Source organism: Eriocheir sinensis, chromosome 18, assembly GCF_024679095.1.
Source record: "Eriocheir sinensis breed Jianghai 21 chromosome 18, ASM2467909v1, whole genome shotgun sequence".
NCBI lineage: Eukaryota > Metazoa > Arthropoda > Malacostraca > Decapoda > Varunidae > Eriocheir > Eriocheir sinensis.
Genome location: NC_066526.1, coordinates 18,055,889 through 18,074,392, shown reverse-complemented (window position 1 = coordinate 18,074,392; position 18,504 = coordinate 18,055,889). Strand labels below are relative to the sequence as shown.

At 44.5% G+C, this 18,504-nt stretch overlaps 1 protein-coding gene across 2 annotated transcripts in view; it reads right to left on the bottom strand.

Annotated features, from left to right (window-relative positions):
* Positions 1-11,527: 11,527 nt before the first annotated feature.
* Positions 11,528-18,504, bottom strand: part of LOC127000401 (uncharacterized) — a 61,544-nt gene continuing 54,567 nt past the window's right edge. For both annotated transcript variants that reach the window (XM_050864092.1, XM_050864093.1), the window contains exons 3-4: positions 14,165-14,317; positions 11,528-13,331 (exon numbers count right to left, since the gene is read on the bottom strand). In XM_050864092.1, coding sequence (XP_050720049.1) covers positions 13,105-13,331; positions 14,165-14,317 — 380 coding nt within the window. In that variant the 3' untranslated portion in view covers positions 11,528-13,104. The remainder of the gene's footprint in view (positions 13,332-14,164; positions 14,318-18,504) is intronic.

The following is an 18,504-nucleotide window of genomic DNA, read 5'->3' as shown; positions in this document are numbered from 1 at the left end:
CAAGGTCATGCTCACAGTTTTCTGGGACCAGGACGGAGTAGTGATGACAGATTTCCTGGCAAAGGGTACGACAATTACAGGAGCCTATTATGCTTCACTTGAGGAAATTGAGAGAAGCTATCAAACCAAGAGGCGGGGGAAGATCAGCAAAGGTATCCTCCTACTGCAAGACAACGCTCCGGTCCACAACTCGCATGTCGCCAGATCAGCAGCACGGGCGTGTGGCTATGAAATTCTCCCCCATCCTCCCTACTCTCCTGACCTTGCACCCTCTGACTTTCATCTCTTCCCAGCCATGAAGTTGTTTTTGAAAGGAAAGCGTTTCCCAGATGATGCAGCCCTGATTTCTGAAGTCACGTCGTGGTTGGAGGACCAACCTGGAGTGTTCTACAACAACGGTCTCCAGAGCTGCATCAAACGATGGGAGAAATGCATAACTCTGGGTGGTTCCTATGTAGAGAAAGACTAATAAATGTGCCAAGTTTCGTTGCTCTATTGCCATCGAAAGTGGGTCAGGGGCATTACTTATTGAACGCCCCGTATTATCTTCTTCCCTCCCTTCCTCCTTCCTTCCCTCCAAGCTTCCCACATTTATTTTTTACCTTACTCCTTACTCCTTCCTCTTCTCTCTTCGATTGCAGATAGGAAAAAAAGAAGGAAGAGAACGAAGGGGAAGAGGTAAGAGGAAATGAAATCAAGAGGACAAAGGTGCATAAAACATGAAGATGGAAATAAAAGATGAAGAGGAAACTGTAGCAACAACATCCCGTTAAGAGGAGGAAAGTGTAAGAGGAGAAGGAGAAGGAGGAGGAGGTGAGAGGAGAGTAAACAAGAGGAAGAGGAAGGAAAACAGATGAAGAAAAGGAAAACAAGCTGAAAAATGGAGAGGAGGAGGATGAGGAGGAGGAGGAGGAAGACAGTAAAGACGAAAAGGAAAAAAAAAAAAAGGGAGAGGAGGAGGAGGAGGAGGAGGGAAAAGAGAAAAGAAAAGGCACAGGAGAAGAAGCAACAAGGGTAAAGGAAAACACATTGAAATTTGGAGAATAGGAGGAGGAGGAGGAGGAGAAAAGACAGAAACAAGAGAAAAAGGATAAAATAAGTCGAAAAGTAGAGGAAGGTAAAAAGGAAACACACACAAGCTATCCAATCCATCCTCCCACAGACAAGCACATTAAAATAAGAAGAAGAGCAGAACAGACCAAAAAACAAGGACAAAATAAAGTCGGAAGGAAGAGGAAAGAAGATGAAGGGATTAAGAAAACACACTCCAGCTCGCCGCTCTATCCTCCCTCAGACAAGCGTGCATCATACATCTTGCCGCAACTGAGACGGACCATAACAAGCCTTTTTTACGCTGCCCCGCCCCGCCTCTCCATCCCGCGGCCGCCCAGCTGAGGACTAACAAGAACGAGATGCTACACGCCTTTCGCCTCTTCAAGAAAACAGGGTGGGAGAGAAATATGAGCAGTGACCAAGATAAGGGAAAGGTAAGTAAGGGAGGGAAAGGGTGAATAGGGACGCTACATCGCTATCAGAAAGAAGGGGAAGAGAGAAAAGAAGAACGAGATGCTACACGCCTTTCGCCTCTTCAAGAAAACAGGGTGGGAGAGAAAGACGAGCGGTGAGTAAGATAATGGAAAGGTAAATAAGGGAGGGAAAGGGTGAATAGGGACGTTACATCGCTATCAGAAGGAAGGGGAAGAGAGAAGAGAGGGAGGAACAGGGTGGGAGAGAAAGATGAGCAGTGAGTAAGATAAGGGAAAGGTTAGCAAGGGAGGGAAAGGGTGGAGAGTCTCGGTATATCGCTATCAGAAGGAAGGGAAAGAGAGAAGAAAGGGAGGTAGGAGAGGGGTGGAGTGGGGAGAAAGAGAGGAAGAGAGGGGAGCGGGGGTTTACAGACCGGACCAGTATTCTCAGGCACTTTCGGCTTCAACAACAGATCTTTCCAAAGGCCACAAAGAAAATTAATCGGGTTCTAACGTGTGTTTTTCGTATTCATACTGCAGAAGCCTTGTCAAATCATCAATAGGCTTATAGAACTACACATTGAGCTACCTACAACCTATACGAAAGCCTTGTCAGCTGTGGGTGTGTAAGCCTTGAAATTTAGGAAACTATGGCCAGAATCTCACTAGGAATACTATAACTCTTTCTACTTCCATATAGTCCAGGAAATCAGTGTTCTCTCGGCCTGGTAGAGTCTTTTGGGTTTAGATCTTGATGTGTTTTAGATTGTTAAGTTTTGGGTGATTTGCTGGTTAATAATGTCTGAAGGGAAGGACTGATGAACATTAAACCTCTTTCTACTTCCATCTAATCCAGGAAATCAGTGTCCTCTTGGCTTGGTAGAGTCTATTGGGTTGATGATATTTTGATGTGTTTTAGATTAAGTTTTGGGTGATTTGCTGGTTAATAATGTCTGCAGGGAAGAACTGATGATGATAGTGATGGTGGTTGTTGTGGTGGAAGAGGTAAATGGTTGTGAGAGGATGCTTCACTGTTCTCTCGGCTTCCTTTCATCTCAACCTCCGCTCTGGTGATCTAATTTTGGCCGTGAAGCTTGAGGTCAATTTGTAGCTTTTAGAGTCAGTCAGTCAGCCTCTCTCTCTCTCTCTCTCTCTCTCTCTCTCTCTCTCTCTCTCTCTCTCTCTCTCTCTCTCTCTCTCTAAGTTGTTGTTTTAGCTTTTTTACGTTGTTTTGAATCGAATTTATGCATAGAAACAGTATATGCAAAAACGTAAAAAGACTAAACTCTCTCTCTCTCTCTCTCTCTCTCTCTCTCTCTCTCTCTAAGTTGTTGTTTTAGCTTTTTTACGTTGTTTTGAATCGAATTTATGCATAGAAACAGTATATGCAAAAACGTAAAAAGACGAAACTCTCTCTCTGCGGTGGTGGATTTAAAAGTTTATTCCATCCTGGTTCGGGACGCCAGACCGTAACTTTCCGCTGGTGCCGGTCATTGGCTCGGCTGTTACGCGCCGTTCACTTGTTTTGCGCCGTAACAATACTTATTCTATTACTTTTGTTTTTTTATTATTATCTTTTCATTAAATTCCTACATGCCAATTTATTCCTACATTTATTATTGTTTTCATTTCCGTTGTTTCTATAAGTCAACTCATTCACACATTTTTTTTTTCATTTGTTTCGTTAATTTTCTACAGATTATTCACTTCCTTGGCGTCCTAAACACACTCATACGTTTGTCTTTTTGTTTTCATTCCCTTGTTTACTTAATTTTCTTTATTGCTTTGCGACGTAGAAACTCTCATATATATATTTTTTTTCATTCAACTGTTTTCTTTAATTTTCTACATCTGATTCATTGACTTTACGACCTGAAAACAATCATAATTTAGTTTTGTTTTCATTCCCTTATTTCGTTAATTTTCTTTATGCTATTCACTTGTTTTGCGACGTAGGAACACTTAGTTACTTTTTCTATGCTTTCCCCTTGTTTTATTTTTCTTTACCTCTGAATTTACCGCATAGACTCGTGTGAAAGTGGAAGATATTTTGGTAAGAGACAGACAGACATACAAACAGACAGACAATGGCGGACGAAAAAAAACTAAAATTGTCGGCCTCCTGAATAAATCTCGTTCCCTCCCTTCAAATCAAGTCCGTTTCTGAAAGGGAGGTGGAAAAGGAAACAGAAACAAATGGGTTTTTGTAGAAGGAACGTTATGAAGGATCAACCAGATCAATCACTGTTCTTCCTTTCCTTCACCCCCCCCCCCCGACACTCACAGACACAGCCCCCCCCCCCGCACCGCCCCCCCCGCCACAAACACAGACATCCTACCCCCTCATCCACACGTAACACCCCTCACCCCCCCCCACACACACACTCAGACGCAGCACCCCCCCCCTCACAAACACACAGACAGACATCCATCCCCCTCCTGGCCCCCTCACCCCCCCGCACCGTCCCACACACATACAGACATCCTTCCCCCCACCCATGCCCCTTCATCCCCCCCCACCGGTCCACTCACCCCCCACGCACACTCAGACGCAGCCCCCCCCAAAAAACACACAGACAGACATCTTCCCCCCAAAAGGCTCCCTAAGGCCCCCCACCGATCCACTCACCCTCCACGCAAACTCAGACAGACGATCCACTCATCCCCACACACACTCAGACGCAGCCCCCCCCCCCACAAACACACACAGACAGACATCCTTCCCCCCCCCAGGCTCCTTCAACTCCCTCACTGATCCACTCACCCCCCACACACACTCAGACGCAGCCTCCCCTCAACAAACACACACACAGACAGCCATCCTTTACCCCCCCCCCCCACCGACCCACTCCGGCGCATCGTCCATTAGTCCAGGACATCACTCACACATCAGCTTAACACATCGCCGGGCTTATCCGGGTTTATGAACGTAATCCCGAAAAAAAGGTCGCAACAGTTTGAAGAGCCATCCAGGAGCAGGCACGATTTTTCCTTCCACTTAATTTTTATTTTTGGGCGAATCAATTTGTTCGGCTTTTTCCATTTATCTCTTAATCGTTTTTGTTTTCTTCAGAGTTAATCAGAGCCGAAAGGATACATATTAAAAAAAAAAAAATACTTCGCTTCCTCCTCCATCCCAAAGCAATGCAGTATTAAAGATAGATAGATAAAGAATGATAGATATAGATAAGATAAAGAATGATAAAGATAGATATAGATAGAGAGAGAGAGAGAGAGAGAGAGAGAGAGAGAGAGAGAGAGAGAGAGAGAGAGAGAGAGAGAGAGAGAGAGAGAGAGAGAGAGAGAGAGAGAGAGAGAGAGAGAGAGAGAGAGAGAGAGAGAGAGAGAGAGAGAGAGAGAGAGAGAGAGAGAGAGAGAGAGAGAGAGAGAGAGAGAGAGAGAGAGAGAGAGAGAGAGAGAGAGAGAGAGAGAGAGAGAGAGAGAGGAGCGGTAGGGGAAGACTGAGGGGAAGGAAGTGAGAAGGGAAGTGGAAGGGAGGGGGATGAAGGGGAGAGGGAGGGGAGGAAAGAGGGGAAGGAGAGGAGAGAAAAGGGGAGCGGGAGGGAAAGAAAAGGGGACCAGAGTTTACAGACTGTGCCGTTAGCTGCTTCTGATGAGGGGAACGATGAAGGGAGAGGGGGGGGGGGTGAGGGGGGGGTGAAGGGGGGAGGATGCTACGAAAAGGACCCTCCAGTCATTATAGAAGGGAAGGAGATGATAGGCTACGTGAGGGGAGAAGGAAGGAGGAGGAGGAGGAGGAGGAGGAGGACGGATGAGGAGAGAAAAAGGGGAGGGAAGGAGTTAAGAAAATGTAGTTTATCAGTGTAGAATAAAAGTCAGAGGTGAAGAAAGAGGAGGAGAAGGAGGAGGAGGAGGAGGAGGAAGAAGAAGAATTAAGAGGAGGGGGAGGAGTTGAGGAGAAAAGAGATGAAAACAAAACCGTAATAAATATGAAAGAGAAAAGGAAAAAAAAAGATGTAAGGAAAAGGAGGTAAAAAGAGGAAAAAAAGAGGAGAAAACAGAGGAGATGAAAGAGGAGAAATCTAGTAAAAGGAAAATGTGGGAGGAAGGAAGATGAAAAGAAGTGGGAGAAGAGAACCACGAAAGGGGAAGAGAGAGAGAATGGCAGCAAAGAGGAGAGGAAAGCGAAGGGAGAGAATAACAGGGGAGGGAGAGGAGTAAATGGGAGGGTGAGAGGAAGGGAGAGGGAGGGTCAGGGTTCACTCAAGCGTGGGCCCATAACACCGCCATCACCATCAACACCACCACACCACACCACCAGAATTTCACCTCACCACCACCACCACCACCACCAGCAACCACCACCACCACCACTACTATTACTACTATTACTATTTCTACGGTCAGTCCCATCATAACAGTCCTGAGTGCGTATATAAAGCGAGGGAGAGAGGGAAAGGAGGGAAGGAGAAAGGGAGAGGAAGGAAGGAATGGATAAAGGAGGAAAGGAAAGAAAGAAGGAGAGATTAGAATAAGAAAGAGGATAAAAGAAAGAAGGGATACAACAGAGGGAGGGAAGGAAAGGAGGAAAGAAGAAAGGGAAGGAGGAAAAAATAAATGAAGCAAAAAATGATGGAGAAATAGAGGGAGTAGGACACAGAGGATAAAAGATAGATGGGTTTGAGGGAAGGAAACAACGGAGGGAGGGAGGAAAGGAAGGATAAAAGAAAGGGAAGAAGGAAGGAAGGGAGAATGGAAGGAAGGAAAAAAAGAAAGGAGTAGGAATATAAGTGAGTAGGAAAGAGTGGATAAAAGAAAGGGTCTGGGAGAGAGAGAGAGAGAGAGAGAGAGAGAGAGAGAGAGAGAGAGAGAGAGAGAGAGAGAGAGAGAGAGAGAGAGAGAGAGAGAGAGAGAGAGAGAGGGGAAGAAGGTAAGGTAGAAGAAACACTTTGCTATATTTGTTTACTTCATAATATATTGTTTACTCTCTATGTTTTCCCGACTTCCCTTCCTCTGTTTACTTTGATCTCCGCTACTTATTTGTTTACTCTCCTATTTATCTGTTGACATCCGCGCTGGTTTGTTTGTATATCCCGTTGGCCAGAGGAAGCGAGGGGCGAGGAACGTGTGTGTGCGAGTGTGTGTTTGTTTACGTTTGTTTGCCCCTCCACCGGTCTGTTTGTTTACTCTTCAATCTGTTTATTTATCTTACCACCTGTCTATTAATATCTGGACCAGGCCACTCACACATTCTAAATCTTTAACGTGTATTTGCTAGATCTTTACCGCTGTCCCTTTAAATTCAGACTTCAAATATCTCAGAGTTCTGTAATCTTTTCACCTGTCTATTTCAGTGTCGTTCAAAGAATTTATACTTTTGATTCTTTCCCATCAGTCTCTTTATATATCGTTGGGAACACTTACTAAACACTTCCTATGCTTTTTACACCGTCTTTATATTCATAGTTCAAATATATCGCAGTTTTTAAATCTTTTCACCTGCCTTTCCGTATTTTTTTTTTAAATCTCCGCCTATAGCGCCGGTAGGCTTTCTTCAGGGGCCTGGTGGTCGGCCCAAGCCCGTCATGGCGCAGGCAATTTTTTTTATAGTGGCGACAGTTATGCTTGGCTCATGCTGCCCCCCGGAACTCATTCTTGATTCACTTGGACGGTTTCTTCTAGAGTCAGGGTTGATGGGTGGTCTTCTGTACAGTATGTGGGTAGTCTTAGGCCACTCGGCGTGACTGAAAAAATCCCAGGTGGTAGCGTGGGGATTCAAACCGACGTTGTCCATGGCGTGGTCAATGCTGGGCCCGCACGCTAACCACTCAACCACCCCCTACCCTAATATTGTTCAAACCACTTACACTTTCAATACCGTTCTTACCTGTTTCTTTTAATACCGTTGCACCCACTTGCTGAGCACTTCCTACACTTTAACACCTGTCCGTTACACCTGGCCTTTGCACCTTTATATTTACATCTATCAACACTTGTCTTTATTAGGTATCGTTTAATCCCCTTACACTTTCTAAACTTCTACACCTTCCTATATATCGTCCAAACAAAGTATTGCTCCTGTTGTCTAGTTTAATTTTCGTTCAATACACTTCCACTTCCGTCTGTGTGTGTGTGTGTGTGTGTGTGTGTGTGTGTGTGTGTGTGTGTGTGTGTGTGTGTGTGTGTTTAATTAATCGCCAACACTCAACGCCGGTTTATTTAAATGTATTCGTCGGGGTTTGATCACATCGCCAGTAATAGCCTTAAGAGATTTACACGTTTATATCGGCCTCTAATCATACTAATAATTATGCTCGCGGTGGCACTTTAGGTATTGTGAGTGTAATATATCTTTGTTTCTTTTAATGTGTATTTTTTTCTACTATCGTTCCATCGCTTTTCACATTTTACAATTTTAATTTATGCTTCCAGGGATCCTTTTCTCATGTGGTGGTTCGGTTGCCTTTTTAGATTCATTTTAATAGCTGTGATTTTGCTTTCTGTTTTCATTATTATAAATTTAGCTTTTGCTCGAAGATTTATTCAGATATTTAAACATTTCAGTCTCTTATCGTAATTCTAGTTCCTTCTTCAGTACTCTGGTTGGGGAAATTTATTTCTTGTTTTCATCCTTCAGCTTTACGCTCATGTTAGCTTCTTATTTAATCCTGAATCCTTTTTTGTTTCATTTCTGTCCCTTTAATCTTTTTACGTCAATTTTTTTCCCCTTTCATTTCTAGTTCCGTTCGTTTTTACCACATCAAAATCACTGTTACCTTCTCACGCTAAACTACATACTTGATCTAAACTGTTATTTAGATCTAAGGACTTTCAATTAGCACGCCCTCAAGAAATGATTACTGGTACTCTGATGTAGCTTCCTCATCATATTACTGAAAATATTAATTGTATTTTCATTGAACTAAAATATAATTACAAATGGATCATTAAATAAACTACACCATATACAGTATTTCTGAATTACTGAAATAAATATCAATAAACTTATTTTCGTTCCTCTCAGTCATTATCGACGTTATTCATGAACTCGGGTCAATGCCCTTGTTATTAATATTTTCATTAGTATCGAAAAATTAGTCAGCAGCAGCGTTACCCATGAATTTATCGGTATTCATATATTTCATGTTCTAGCCAACTTTTATTAAATTTTTCGTTACTTCCCGGCGCCATAGTTTCACCAATAATGTCACTGAAACTTAACGTCAATCACAAATCGTTTTAGTTTTATTCAGTTTCCCTCGCGGTCACTTTACTCTCAAGGGCCACAACTTCACCCAAATTATGACATTTCTCCGAATATTTTTTTTCAGTTTCAGTTTCAGCCTCGTTAATTCCAAGCGCTGCAGTTTCCCCCCAATTATGACATTTCATCGACTCTGTTCTATTCCGTTTCAGGTTTGCCCTCTTTACTTCCAAGCGAAGCAGTTTCAACACATTTATGACCGAAACTTTTCCGACTCGGGTTCTATTAAATTTCCCCTGCCGCCTCTTTACTCGCAAGTGCCATAGTTTCACATCAATTAGGGCTGAAACATCTCATCTATCATATCTCGACTCAGTTTCATTCAGTTTCCCTAGCCACAGTTTCAGCACAATTATGGCTGAAACTCCAATCATATTTCGGCGACTCCATTATATTCAGCTTCCCTCACCCCAGTTTCATCGCATTTAATTCTGAAACTACTCGTCAATCATATTTCGACAACTCGGTTATATTCACTTTCCCTCTCCACGGCTTCACCACAACGCTCCCCACACACTCGCCGGGCAGGTAACAGGTGGCGAAGCAAAGAAATTTTCTTAACCACGTACACCTGCGTTTTTAGGTGAGGCTCGGGTAAAAAAAAATCTCTGCAAACACGACGAATGGAAATTGGACCGAGTTGGATTCTTTATTGGTGTGAATCTCTGTTTGTCTGTCTGTCTGTCTGTCTGTCTATCTGCCCGTCGGTCTGTCCCTCTCGAATCTAATATCTTCTGCACTCTGGTTCGGGAGCTTTATTTCTTGTTTTCATCCTTCAGTTTTACGCTCGTGTTAGCATCTTATAAAATCATGAATCCTTTTTGTCTCTCATTTCTGTTCCTTTAATCTTTTTACACCAATTTCTTTTTTCCCTTTCATTTTTAGTTATGTTCTTTTTTACCACTTCGAATTCTGTTACCCTCTTTTTTTTTTCTCTCATTTGGATCCGTTTCATATTTTGTTCTTATATTTCTCTCTCTCTCTCTCTCTCTCTCTCTCTCTCTCTCTCTCTCTCTCTCTCTCTCTCTCTCTCTCTCTCATCTCTTTAAACGTCATTCTTCCTTCTTTCGTAAAATATTGCCCAATTTTTCTAGTTCCTTAAGCCCTCCACCCGCAGAATTTTTCATCTCTCTCTCTCTCTCTCTCTCTCTCGTTCGTACCTTTGGATTAATTTCTTCTTTCCTCTAATCCATCCCGACACACATCCTGACGTCATTGAGAGAGAGAGAGAGAGAGAGAGAGAGAGAGAGAGAGAGAGAGAGAGAGAGAGAGAGAGAGAGAGAGAGAGAGAGAGAGAGAGAGAGAGAGAGAGAGAGAGAGAGAGAGAGAGAGAGAGAGACCCATGCACGCACTCACCCACACTCTAATAAAAAGAGAACAAAAAAATATGGTATACACTCACACTTAAAATGAATACACTCACACTTAAAATTCAATTAGGTGAAGTCTATGCCCAGTCAGGTGCAAACGAGGTTAACTTAATTACTCGCATCACGACGTGTTTATTTCATTACGCCTAACGAGATTATCTTCCGTCTCCGCCGCCACATAAACCACGCAAGTATGTGGGAACGAAGTTAATGGCGTTTAGCTGCCCTTCATTCCGATGCATAACAAAGAAAAAAAAAAAGTTAAAGGTAAGAAAATAATATGCGTTTGTTTTCCTCTTGTTTTTGTTTCCATCTCGTTTTTTTTTATACGGTAGTGGTTTAATCAGACAGCCGTAACACCACTTCAATAGGTTTTGGTTTATAAGGTTTTTGTTTTAGTGTGGTTGATTTCCTTGTTTTAGATAAGTCTGTTTTCCGTTCCTTCGTTTTTTCTCTTTTTTAGCCGGTCAATCTGTCAACTGTAACTCCGCTTAGTGTTTGGTTTCTAAGAGGTTTGTTTTAGCGTGGTTGTGTACATGTTTAAGATAAATTTGTTTTCCATTTTGTATTCCTTTCCTTCTCGTTTTTCCCATTTTTTTTATAGTGGGTTCATCTCTCAGACGCAACCCCACTTTGTTTTGGTTTATTAGGATTTTGCTTCCGTGTGGTTGAGTGTAGGTTCCAGGAGGGGTTGGTTTATTCGCTAACTTTTTTTCTAGAAGTCTGTTGTCAAGTGAAACTGATTTTATGCTGGTGTTATTATTTCTACCTGTCTCTCAATTAGTCTTCTTTTGTCTACCTGCATGTCTGTCTAAATCTGTTTGCCTGTCTGTCTGTCTGCTTCTCTCTCTCCAACCAGCCCTGACGTTTGCATTATTCACACTGATGGAGTAACGCGCTATGTTGTAGACACTGATTCAGTCACATCACAATAAAGCTTTTCCTATTACATACAAACTAATAATTTTGACACAGAAGTAAACGGAGCGAATGACACAGGAATGATCAGGCAACAGTGATACTTCGATCTGAAGAAAAAAAATCCTCTTTTGTCAATGAGAACAAAGTTGGAAAGTTTCGTTTAGTCGGCGCAACATCTGTGGTTATATGCCGGAGAGAGACAGAAGGGGAAGGAATTATAGGAGAAGGGAACATATCCCAGGAGACGGGACACAACCCCCGATTAATACCTGGTACCCATTCACTGCTGGTGGACAGGGGCGTAAGGTATCTCAATGAGAACAAAATTACAAAACTGCAACAAAAATAAAGCATACACTAATGTGGATAATGAGGCAACTGCAGCAACACATGAAGTTGGAAAAGAAAAGAGTGCTGTCCTCCCATGCCGAGTGCCCTTACAAGGAGGCAGCGGTGAGTGTCTTGGTGGTGCTGCTGCAGGAGCGTCCCGCCCCGGGCTGCGGCGATGGCGGCGGAGGACCGTAAGGATGGAGTGAAAAAGTACAATTCATTCATATTTTATTGACAGGTAGGTAGTAGGTGCTGGTGGTGCCCAGGCTGTTCCCTGCTGGGCCAGGTGTGTCAGGCAGGTGTGACAACACTCACTGCTCACCCTGCAAGACACATATACTCTATATCTACCCTAAAACGGCACTAAACTTTTAAGTATATTACATACACTTTTATATATAGCATCTTTTACAAACCTAAAATGTGGTATAAAATCTATGGAATAATATATTATAGACTTGACCATTATGAAAGACGAATGCCAGTGGTCACGGAGGCGTCTTAAAAAACTGTACATGTAAAGCATCGTCAAGGAAAGCGTCACACGCCTCGGCCGCAGGGCTGCGGCGCCGCGCAGGACACACTATCACATCCCGGGCGTGGCTGACGGGCGGCGGGGACGCGGGCGTGGCCGCGGCCGCCGGCAGGGCTGTGAGGATGGCAAGACACCCCGCGGCGCCCCACAGCCTACCGGCGGCGCCAAGCCACGCCTTCCTCGCCACGTGAAACAAGTACAAAAAACTGTCTATAAAATACATGAAATTCCCTTTTTTTGCAAGAAGAAAGCTCATGGAACCCAAAATATGAAACCTACAAGCTAAGGCTGCGCCGCGATGTCTGGCAGGGCCGGGCCGAGGGGCGGAGTGTCCCGCTCCCGGCCCGCCGGTACTGTGTTTGGCGTGGCAGTGACGGAGGTACCTAACGTGTACACATGAACGGGGTGTTTATTGCTTGAGAGGCACCGGCGGCGGGCCTCGGGGCGCCCTGACTATGTGCCTCAGGACAACAGGGCGGGGCGCCCCCGCACGCCGGCTGCCTCCCACCTCAGTGCCTCCAAAATTATAAACAAGCACAAAATAGAAAGAGAAACCAAAGCTTTGCCCGGACACACTGAGCGTCTGGCTCTGACTAGCTGTGAGGCTCCTCGCGCCGCTCCCCTACTAATTCGGACTGCACGGTGGCGCGTGACTCTACTGGACGGCTGACCGGCCCGTGCGGCGGCACGACGCTGCCCGGCGCCCGCAGGCACGCCGGCAGGCCTGCCTCGGCGACGGCAGCGTGGAGATCACTGAGTTCCGTGTTGAGAGGTGGCGGCGGCGCCGGCGGCGACGGCGTGGCGGCAGGGGAGAGCACAGTGACCCGCTGGCTGGCCCGAGGGCGTGGCGACGCAGTGACTAGAGTCGTGGGTGGCGGTGTACACACGTTCAGTCTTGATCAACTCATTTATCACTTGGCGAAAAGAGCTGCCCCGCGGCCCCGCCAGGTGCGTGCTGGGTGGTGCAGGGCCTCGCAGGGCGTGAGGCGGCGGCGGCGGCGGCAGCGGCAGGAACCACGCTCTGCGTCGGAGGCTGCTGCCGGACTGAACGGGGCGGGGTGGGAGGCCGCGAGGGGACGCCATGGCAACCTGCCCCGCGCCTCGCTGCAGCCTTATGACACTTGATTTTTTAAAATTCATAATGAAGCACATTAACCTTAGAGTGGCTGCTGTTCACCAAAAAAAAAGAACTTTTGAAAAAGATATACATGTATACATTGCGGTGTAGAGGGTAACGTGTAGGGAGCAGGCGTCGCCTCATACCAGCGCGCCGCCCCGCAACGCCCCCACCAAGGCCAGAAGCGGCGCCAGGACTGCCGCCGCCCGCGCCGCACACAAGGGCGCGGCCCCCGATGCAGTGTTGCAGTAGGACCAGTCGCAGGAACACACTTCGCGCGTCAGGATGATGTTGGTGTAGGTCTCGCAGGTGTTGGTCATGATGGTGTCGTTGGTGGCACAGTTGCGGTGGTAACTCTCCAGCTCGTCTGTGGAAGAACACTCACTGAGAGGCGGCCCGGCAGCCACGCCCCGCGTGCAGGCAGAGCGGGGGCCTACGTGCTACTGCTAAGGTTACCAGGCTTAGGGACAATAAATCAGTGCAAAGCAGCAAGCTTGGAGTGCTTAAAAAAGCTTCCATCAAATAGTTAACAGGGGTCAGAAGTGACCGTAACAGATGAGCTGTAGAAACTACGCTGACGCTCGAAGAAGCAGTGTAAAATACACTATTCCAAGAGACAAAAGATACTGAACTGTATCAAGAAAAAGAACAGATGATGGACAAGGCGACGAGCAACAATACTACACTAGACATGTGGTGGAGGTGAGAAGCTGCGGCTGGTGGGAAGGTAAAACAAAGTCTGAAACAGAGGCCGGGCCAAGCAACGAAACGAAACACACGGCGATGACAGCAGGCAGACAGGCGGCAAGGCAAGCATCGCGGCGGAAAGGTTTTGGGATAGAACACACGCCGGGGAAAAATCAACAACACGTAGGAACACGGTAAAAGACTTGCAACCAAACGGAACATAAGATAAAGGCTGGCAGGTATGCAGACAGGCAGGTAAGTAGGTAGGTAGGTGGGTGGGTAGGTAGGTAGGTAGGTAGGTAGGTAGGCAGGCAGGCAGGCAGGCAGGCAGGCGATACCCATACAATAAAAAAAAAAAGGTACGAAACGGGCAAGTCAACGAGAAAATCAAAGCAGAACAATCAGAGGTCGTACAGGCAGGGGTCGCACAAGCGTGGGTCGTGCAAGCAAAGGTCATAGAAGCGAGGTTCGTGCAAGCGGGGATCGAACTGGCAACAACCGAGGGACCGTTACCGTTGAGGTCATAGACAGCCACCGACTCGCAGCCCAGGTCACAGGAGCGCGTCTCGACCCTCTCCTCGGTGAAGTTGTCCTTGGTGCAGCCGTCCATCCTCGAGCTGTTGCTGCGCGGGGAGTAGCTGCAGACGAAGCACTCCACGCCTCCACCTGCAACACCGCCACACGCTCAGCAACACACTTCCCAAAGCCCCTAAATTGTGTTGCTAGGACTGCCATGCTTTAGGACTTAAGTTACGAGGTGAAATTGTGACTTGTAAACCAAATATCTATCTCTGTGCCATGCTTTAAGGGGCTATTACACTGGGCAAATTTTCCGTGGATCTTCAGTCAAACCACGATTTCCGCTGGCGTGGTTCTTATATTTCCGTAGTTTTCTGACGTGTCCACGATCTTCCAAAGCTACGGTAGATTTCACTGAAGGACGACGGTATTATTCACCATCATCATCAGCAGCAGCAAAAACAAGAAACAAATAAGAACCACGCTAGCAGAAATCGTGGTTTGACTGAAGATCCACAGAAAATTTGCACAGTGTAATAGCCCCTTACGATGATATTTTGACTTCTAAACCAAATCTCAGCATCTCTGCCATACCTTAGGACTTAGGTTATCAGGTGAAATCTTTGCCAATCAATCAAATCTGTGTGTTGCTATGGACGCGGCCTTTAAAATACTACAAAAAACATCTCCAGTTAGAAGTCAGTGGTTCTTCCAAAACACCAAACAACACCCAACACAACACTGGCTTTCCACAAACGACCTTTCTCCTCTAATGTGTTGCCAACTTATAGAACCCACACAATACAGCAATACAACATTGGCTTTCCACAAACAACCTTTCTCCTCTATTGTATTGCCAATTTATGCATCTCACACAAAACCATCAGCGCAACACACACATAGCCCTTCCAACACCTTTCCCTCCGCTACACCATCACGGCAACATTACAAACCAACCTCACTCCAAAAACACAAAAGAGCACAAAACCACGAGCGTTGCCAATCTGCTCTGACCACTAAAGCAACATGGATTAACCCCAAACTCTTCCCTTTGTATTGGTAATCTGCGCAGTCCCACATGCTACAAATGGAACTCAGCCAGGCCCGCGCCCGCCCCTTGCTCCCCTACACCACAATCAATGCTGCCGCGTGTTGTGGGGAGTCACGGATCATGTACGGCTTGTGGGGGTGGAGGGGCGCTGGCGAGGGCGGCCCACGCTTAGTTAGCCGTCCAGGGATGTGTCTTTAGATCGGTTCGGGAAGTTTTCGTCCTTTATATATTCATGATACAGAAGACAATCCAAAAGGTGCAGACAAAAATATGACATCAAGACGCTGCTCCATGAAGAAAGAAAATATAAAGAAGCCGAGTTACAGTAATGAAAAAATAAAAATAAAACTTATCTAATCTGAGAGGCCTGGTGCTCCCCTCCTGAACAGCGTCGCCATATTATCGTATTCACCACATTGTATTTATCATTTTTAAGCCACAAACTCTCCTACCTGCACAAATAACAATAGATAATTAAAGTTGGCGTTAAAGCTGTTATTTATTGATGCTCTTTTTTTTCTTTTTGCCATAGTTATCGGTCCAAAACTACGAAATTCAATGCGATGAGTACGATAATTTGCCAACGCTGCTCCAGAAGGAATTGATGTCATTAATTCTGCTTCTGAAAAAGTTTGGAGGCTTTTGACTTTCTGTGGACGTTACGAGGCTGCTGTCGCCGGTTTTAAACTTTGCCTGCTGGATAAATGAGCAGATAATTAGCGTTTTTTTCTGAGATTTTTTTATCTTCACCTTTTGAACGTCACGTATTTGTATTACGTGCGCTTGTCATCACCATAAACGTTTAGACACTTGATAAATGGTCAGATAATAAGCTCCCAGATAATAAGCGTACTGAGAACTAATAGTGTAGATACTGTAATGTTTTATAATGAGATTCGCTTGCATGTAACGTCATGAATGTTATATAGTTGATGTTGTCACCTATAAACTGTTTGTCAACTTGATTATTATTTTTTTTACAACAAAGGGGACAGCTCAAGGGCACAAAAAAGGGAAACAATAATAAAAAAAAAAGCCCGCTACTCGCTGCTCCTAAAAAAATCCAAAGAGGTGGCCGAAAGAGGGGTCAGTTTCGGGAGAAGAGGTGTCCTGATACCCTCCTCTTGATTATGTTGGACCTTTAAATCATCTGGTTTTATAGACGGTAGCACTGTTCATATCGATCCTTCTGTCTGTAGCTAAACTTATCCACAGACTGAAAAAACGATGAGTAGATTTCTTTCCTCTAAAAAGAAACACTGAATTGATAACAAACAGAGGATAGTAAAAAAGTGTAAGAAATGCTAAACATGACTCCCAACAAAGAATAAGTATAACGATGAGTAGATTTCTTTCCTTTAAAAATAAACACTGAACTGATAACAAACAGCGGATAGCAAAAAAGAGTAAGAAGTGCTAACCATGACTCCCAATAAAGAATAAGTATAAATTTTCCTTTCCCTTAACAAAAGATCCTTCTGTCTGTAGCAAAACCACAGACGGAAAAAAAACAATGAGCAGGCTTCTTTCCTCTAAAAAGAAACACTGAACCGATAACAAAGAGCGGATATAGTAAACAAGTGTAAAAAATGCTAAACATGACTCCCAACAAAGAATAAGTATAAATTTTCCTTTCCCTTAACAAAACACTCCATCATTTGACGCTCTAAGTGGAAATCTAATACCCGACAGTGGACGTAAAAAGTCACATTCATCTCCCCACGAACTTAAATCAGAAAACAGCGCGTTCAATAAAGGATAATTACCCGGCGGCGGCCATAACACAGGTAAACCAATCACCTTTAAACCATTAATTAGTCCAGGCGGGTTCTCTGTGAGGGCAAAAACAAACCGAGGCTCAATAATACGAATCCGGGTTCCCTGATTGGCCGACCGGGAAGATGACGTCATTAATCAAGGTGTGACGTCATGTGTTGTTGGTTTTGCGAAGCATAAAACAGCGTCGTTGCGTAAGATGAAGCGTAAGAGTCGCCCGAGGGAGCCACTTCGTGCATAAATTTGAGTGGAAAAATTGTAAGTAGAAAGAAGGTACGTTACTCTTTTTTTTCTTTTTTTCTTTTTTTTCTCTTGTGTGATTTCTTCTTCCTTCTTTCTCATTTCTTCCCTTCATTTTCTTTTATTCTTTTTCTCCCTTTTTATGTGTGAGTCCTTCTTCCTCTTTGTTCATTTATCTTCTTTACACTCCTTTCATTTCTTCTCTTTCTCTCCCTCTTTTTCTCCCTTGCTTATATCCTTTTTTTGATTCCTTTCATTCTCCTTTTCTCTCTTTTATGATTCCTTCTTGCTCATTTATTCGTTTCATTCGCTTCCTCTTAGCTCTTTCTTTCTCATTCCTCTCTCCGTCTCTCTGTGTTCCCCTAAATCCGTTCTATTCCTTCAATTATATTTCTTCATCTTTATTTGCTTCTATTCTATCCTGAAGGCGTTGTATTCTTAGCCATTTTCTCTCGTTTGCTCTTATTTTCTCTTTCGCTCTCATTCGTCTCTTTCTTTCTATTTGCTTCTATTCTATCCTGAAGGCGTTATATCTCAGCCTTTTTCTCTTGTTTGCTCAATTTTTCTTTTTCGCTTTCAATCAGCTCTTTCTATCTCATTCTTTCTCCGTCTCTCTTATTCATCTCTACCCTCCGTTCTTATCATTCTACTCTACTTCTTCCATTCCTTCATTTCGTTCTATTCTATCCAAAGGGTGTTATATTATTAGTCCCTTACTTTGGTTCGTTGATATTTCCCTAACTGCTCTGTCTCTCTCTCTCTCTCTCTCTCTCTCTCTCTCTCTCTCTCTCTCTCTCTCTCTCTCTCTCTCTCTCTCTCTCTCTCTCTCTCTCTCTCTCTCTCTCTCTCTCTCTCTCTCTCTCTCTCTCTCTCTCTCTCTCTCTCTCTCTCTCAAAAACAACAACAAAAAAGTAATCGCCTCGTGTCTCATATATTCCCCCTCCACAGCGATGTCCTTTTCCTTTTCTCAATGTAATATTCTCATCACGTTTTTTTTTCTTATTTCTCCTCCTCCTCCTCTCAAGGGTAATTAACGTGAGTGTAACAATGTGCAACAAATTAGTTGTGTAACATTTCATGCATGATTTTTTCTTCTTAAAGCTTCTTACCTCGTCGCTTCATACACTGCACGTAATTATATTTCCATGTGTGTTTATTTGTGTAATTGTTGTCTTTCATTTAGCTTCAATTCTCGAACTAAATTTCATAACGTTCTCGGTCTCCTCTCTCTTGTTTCCTCTTGTACAGAGCTGCGCGTGACGGGGAC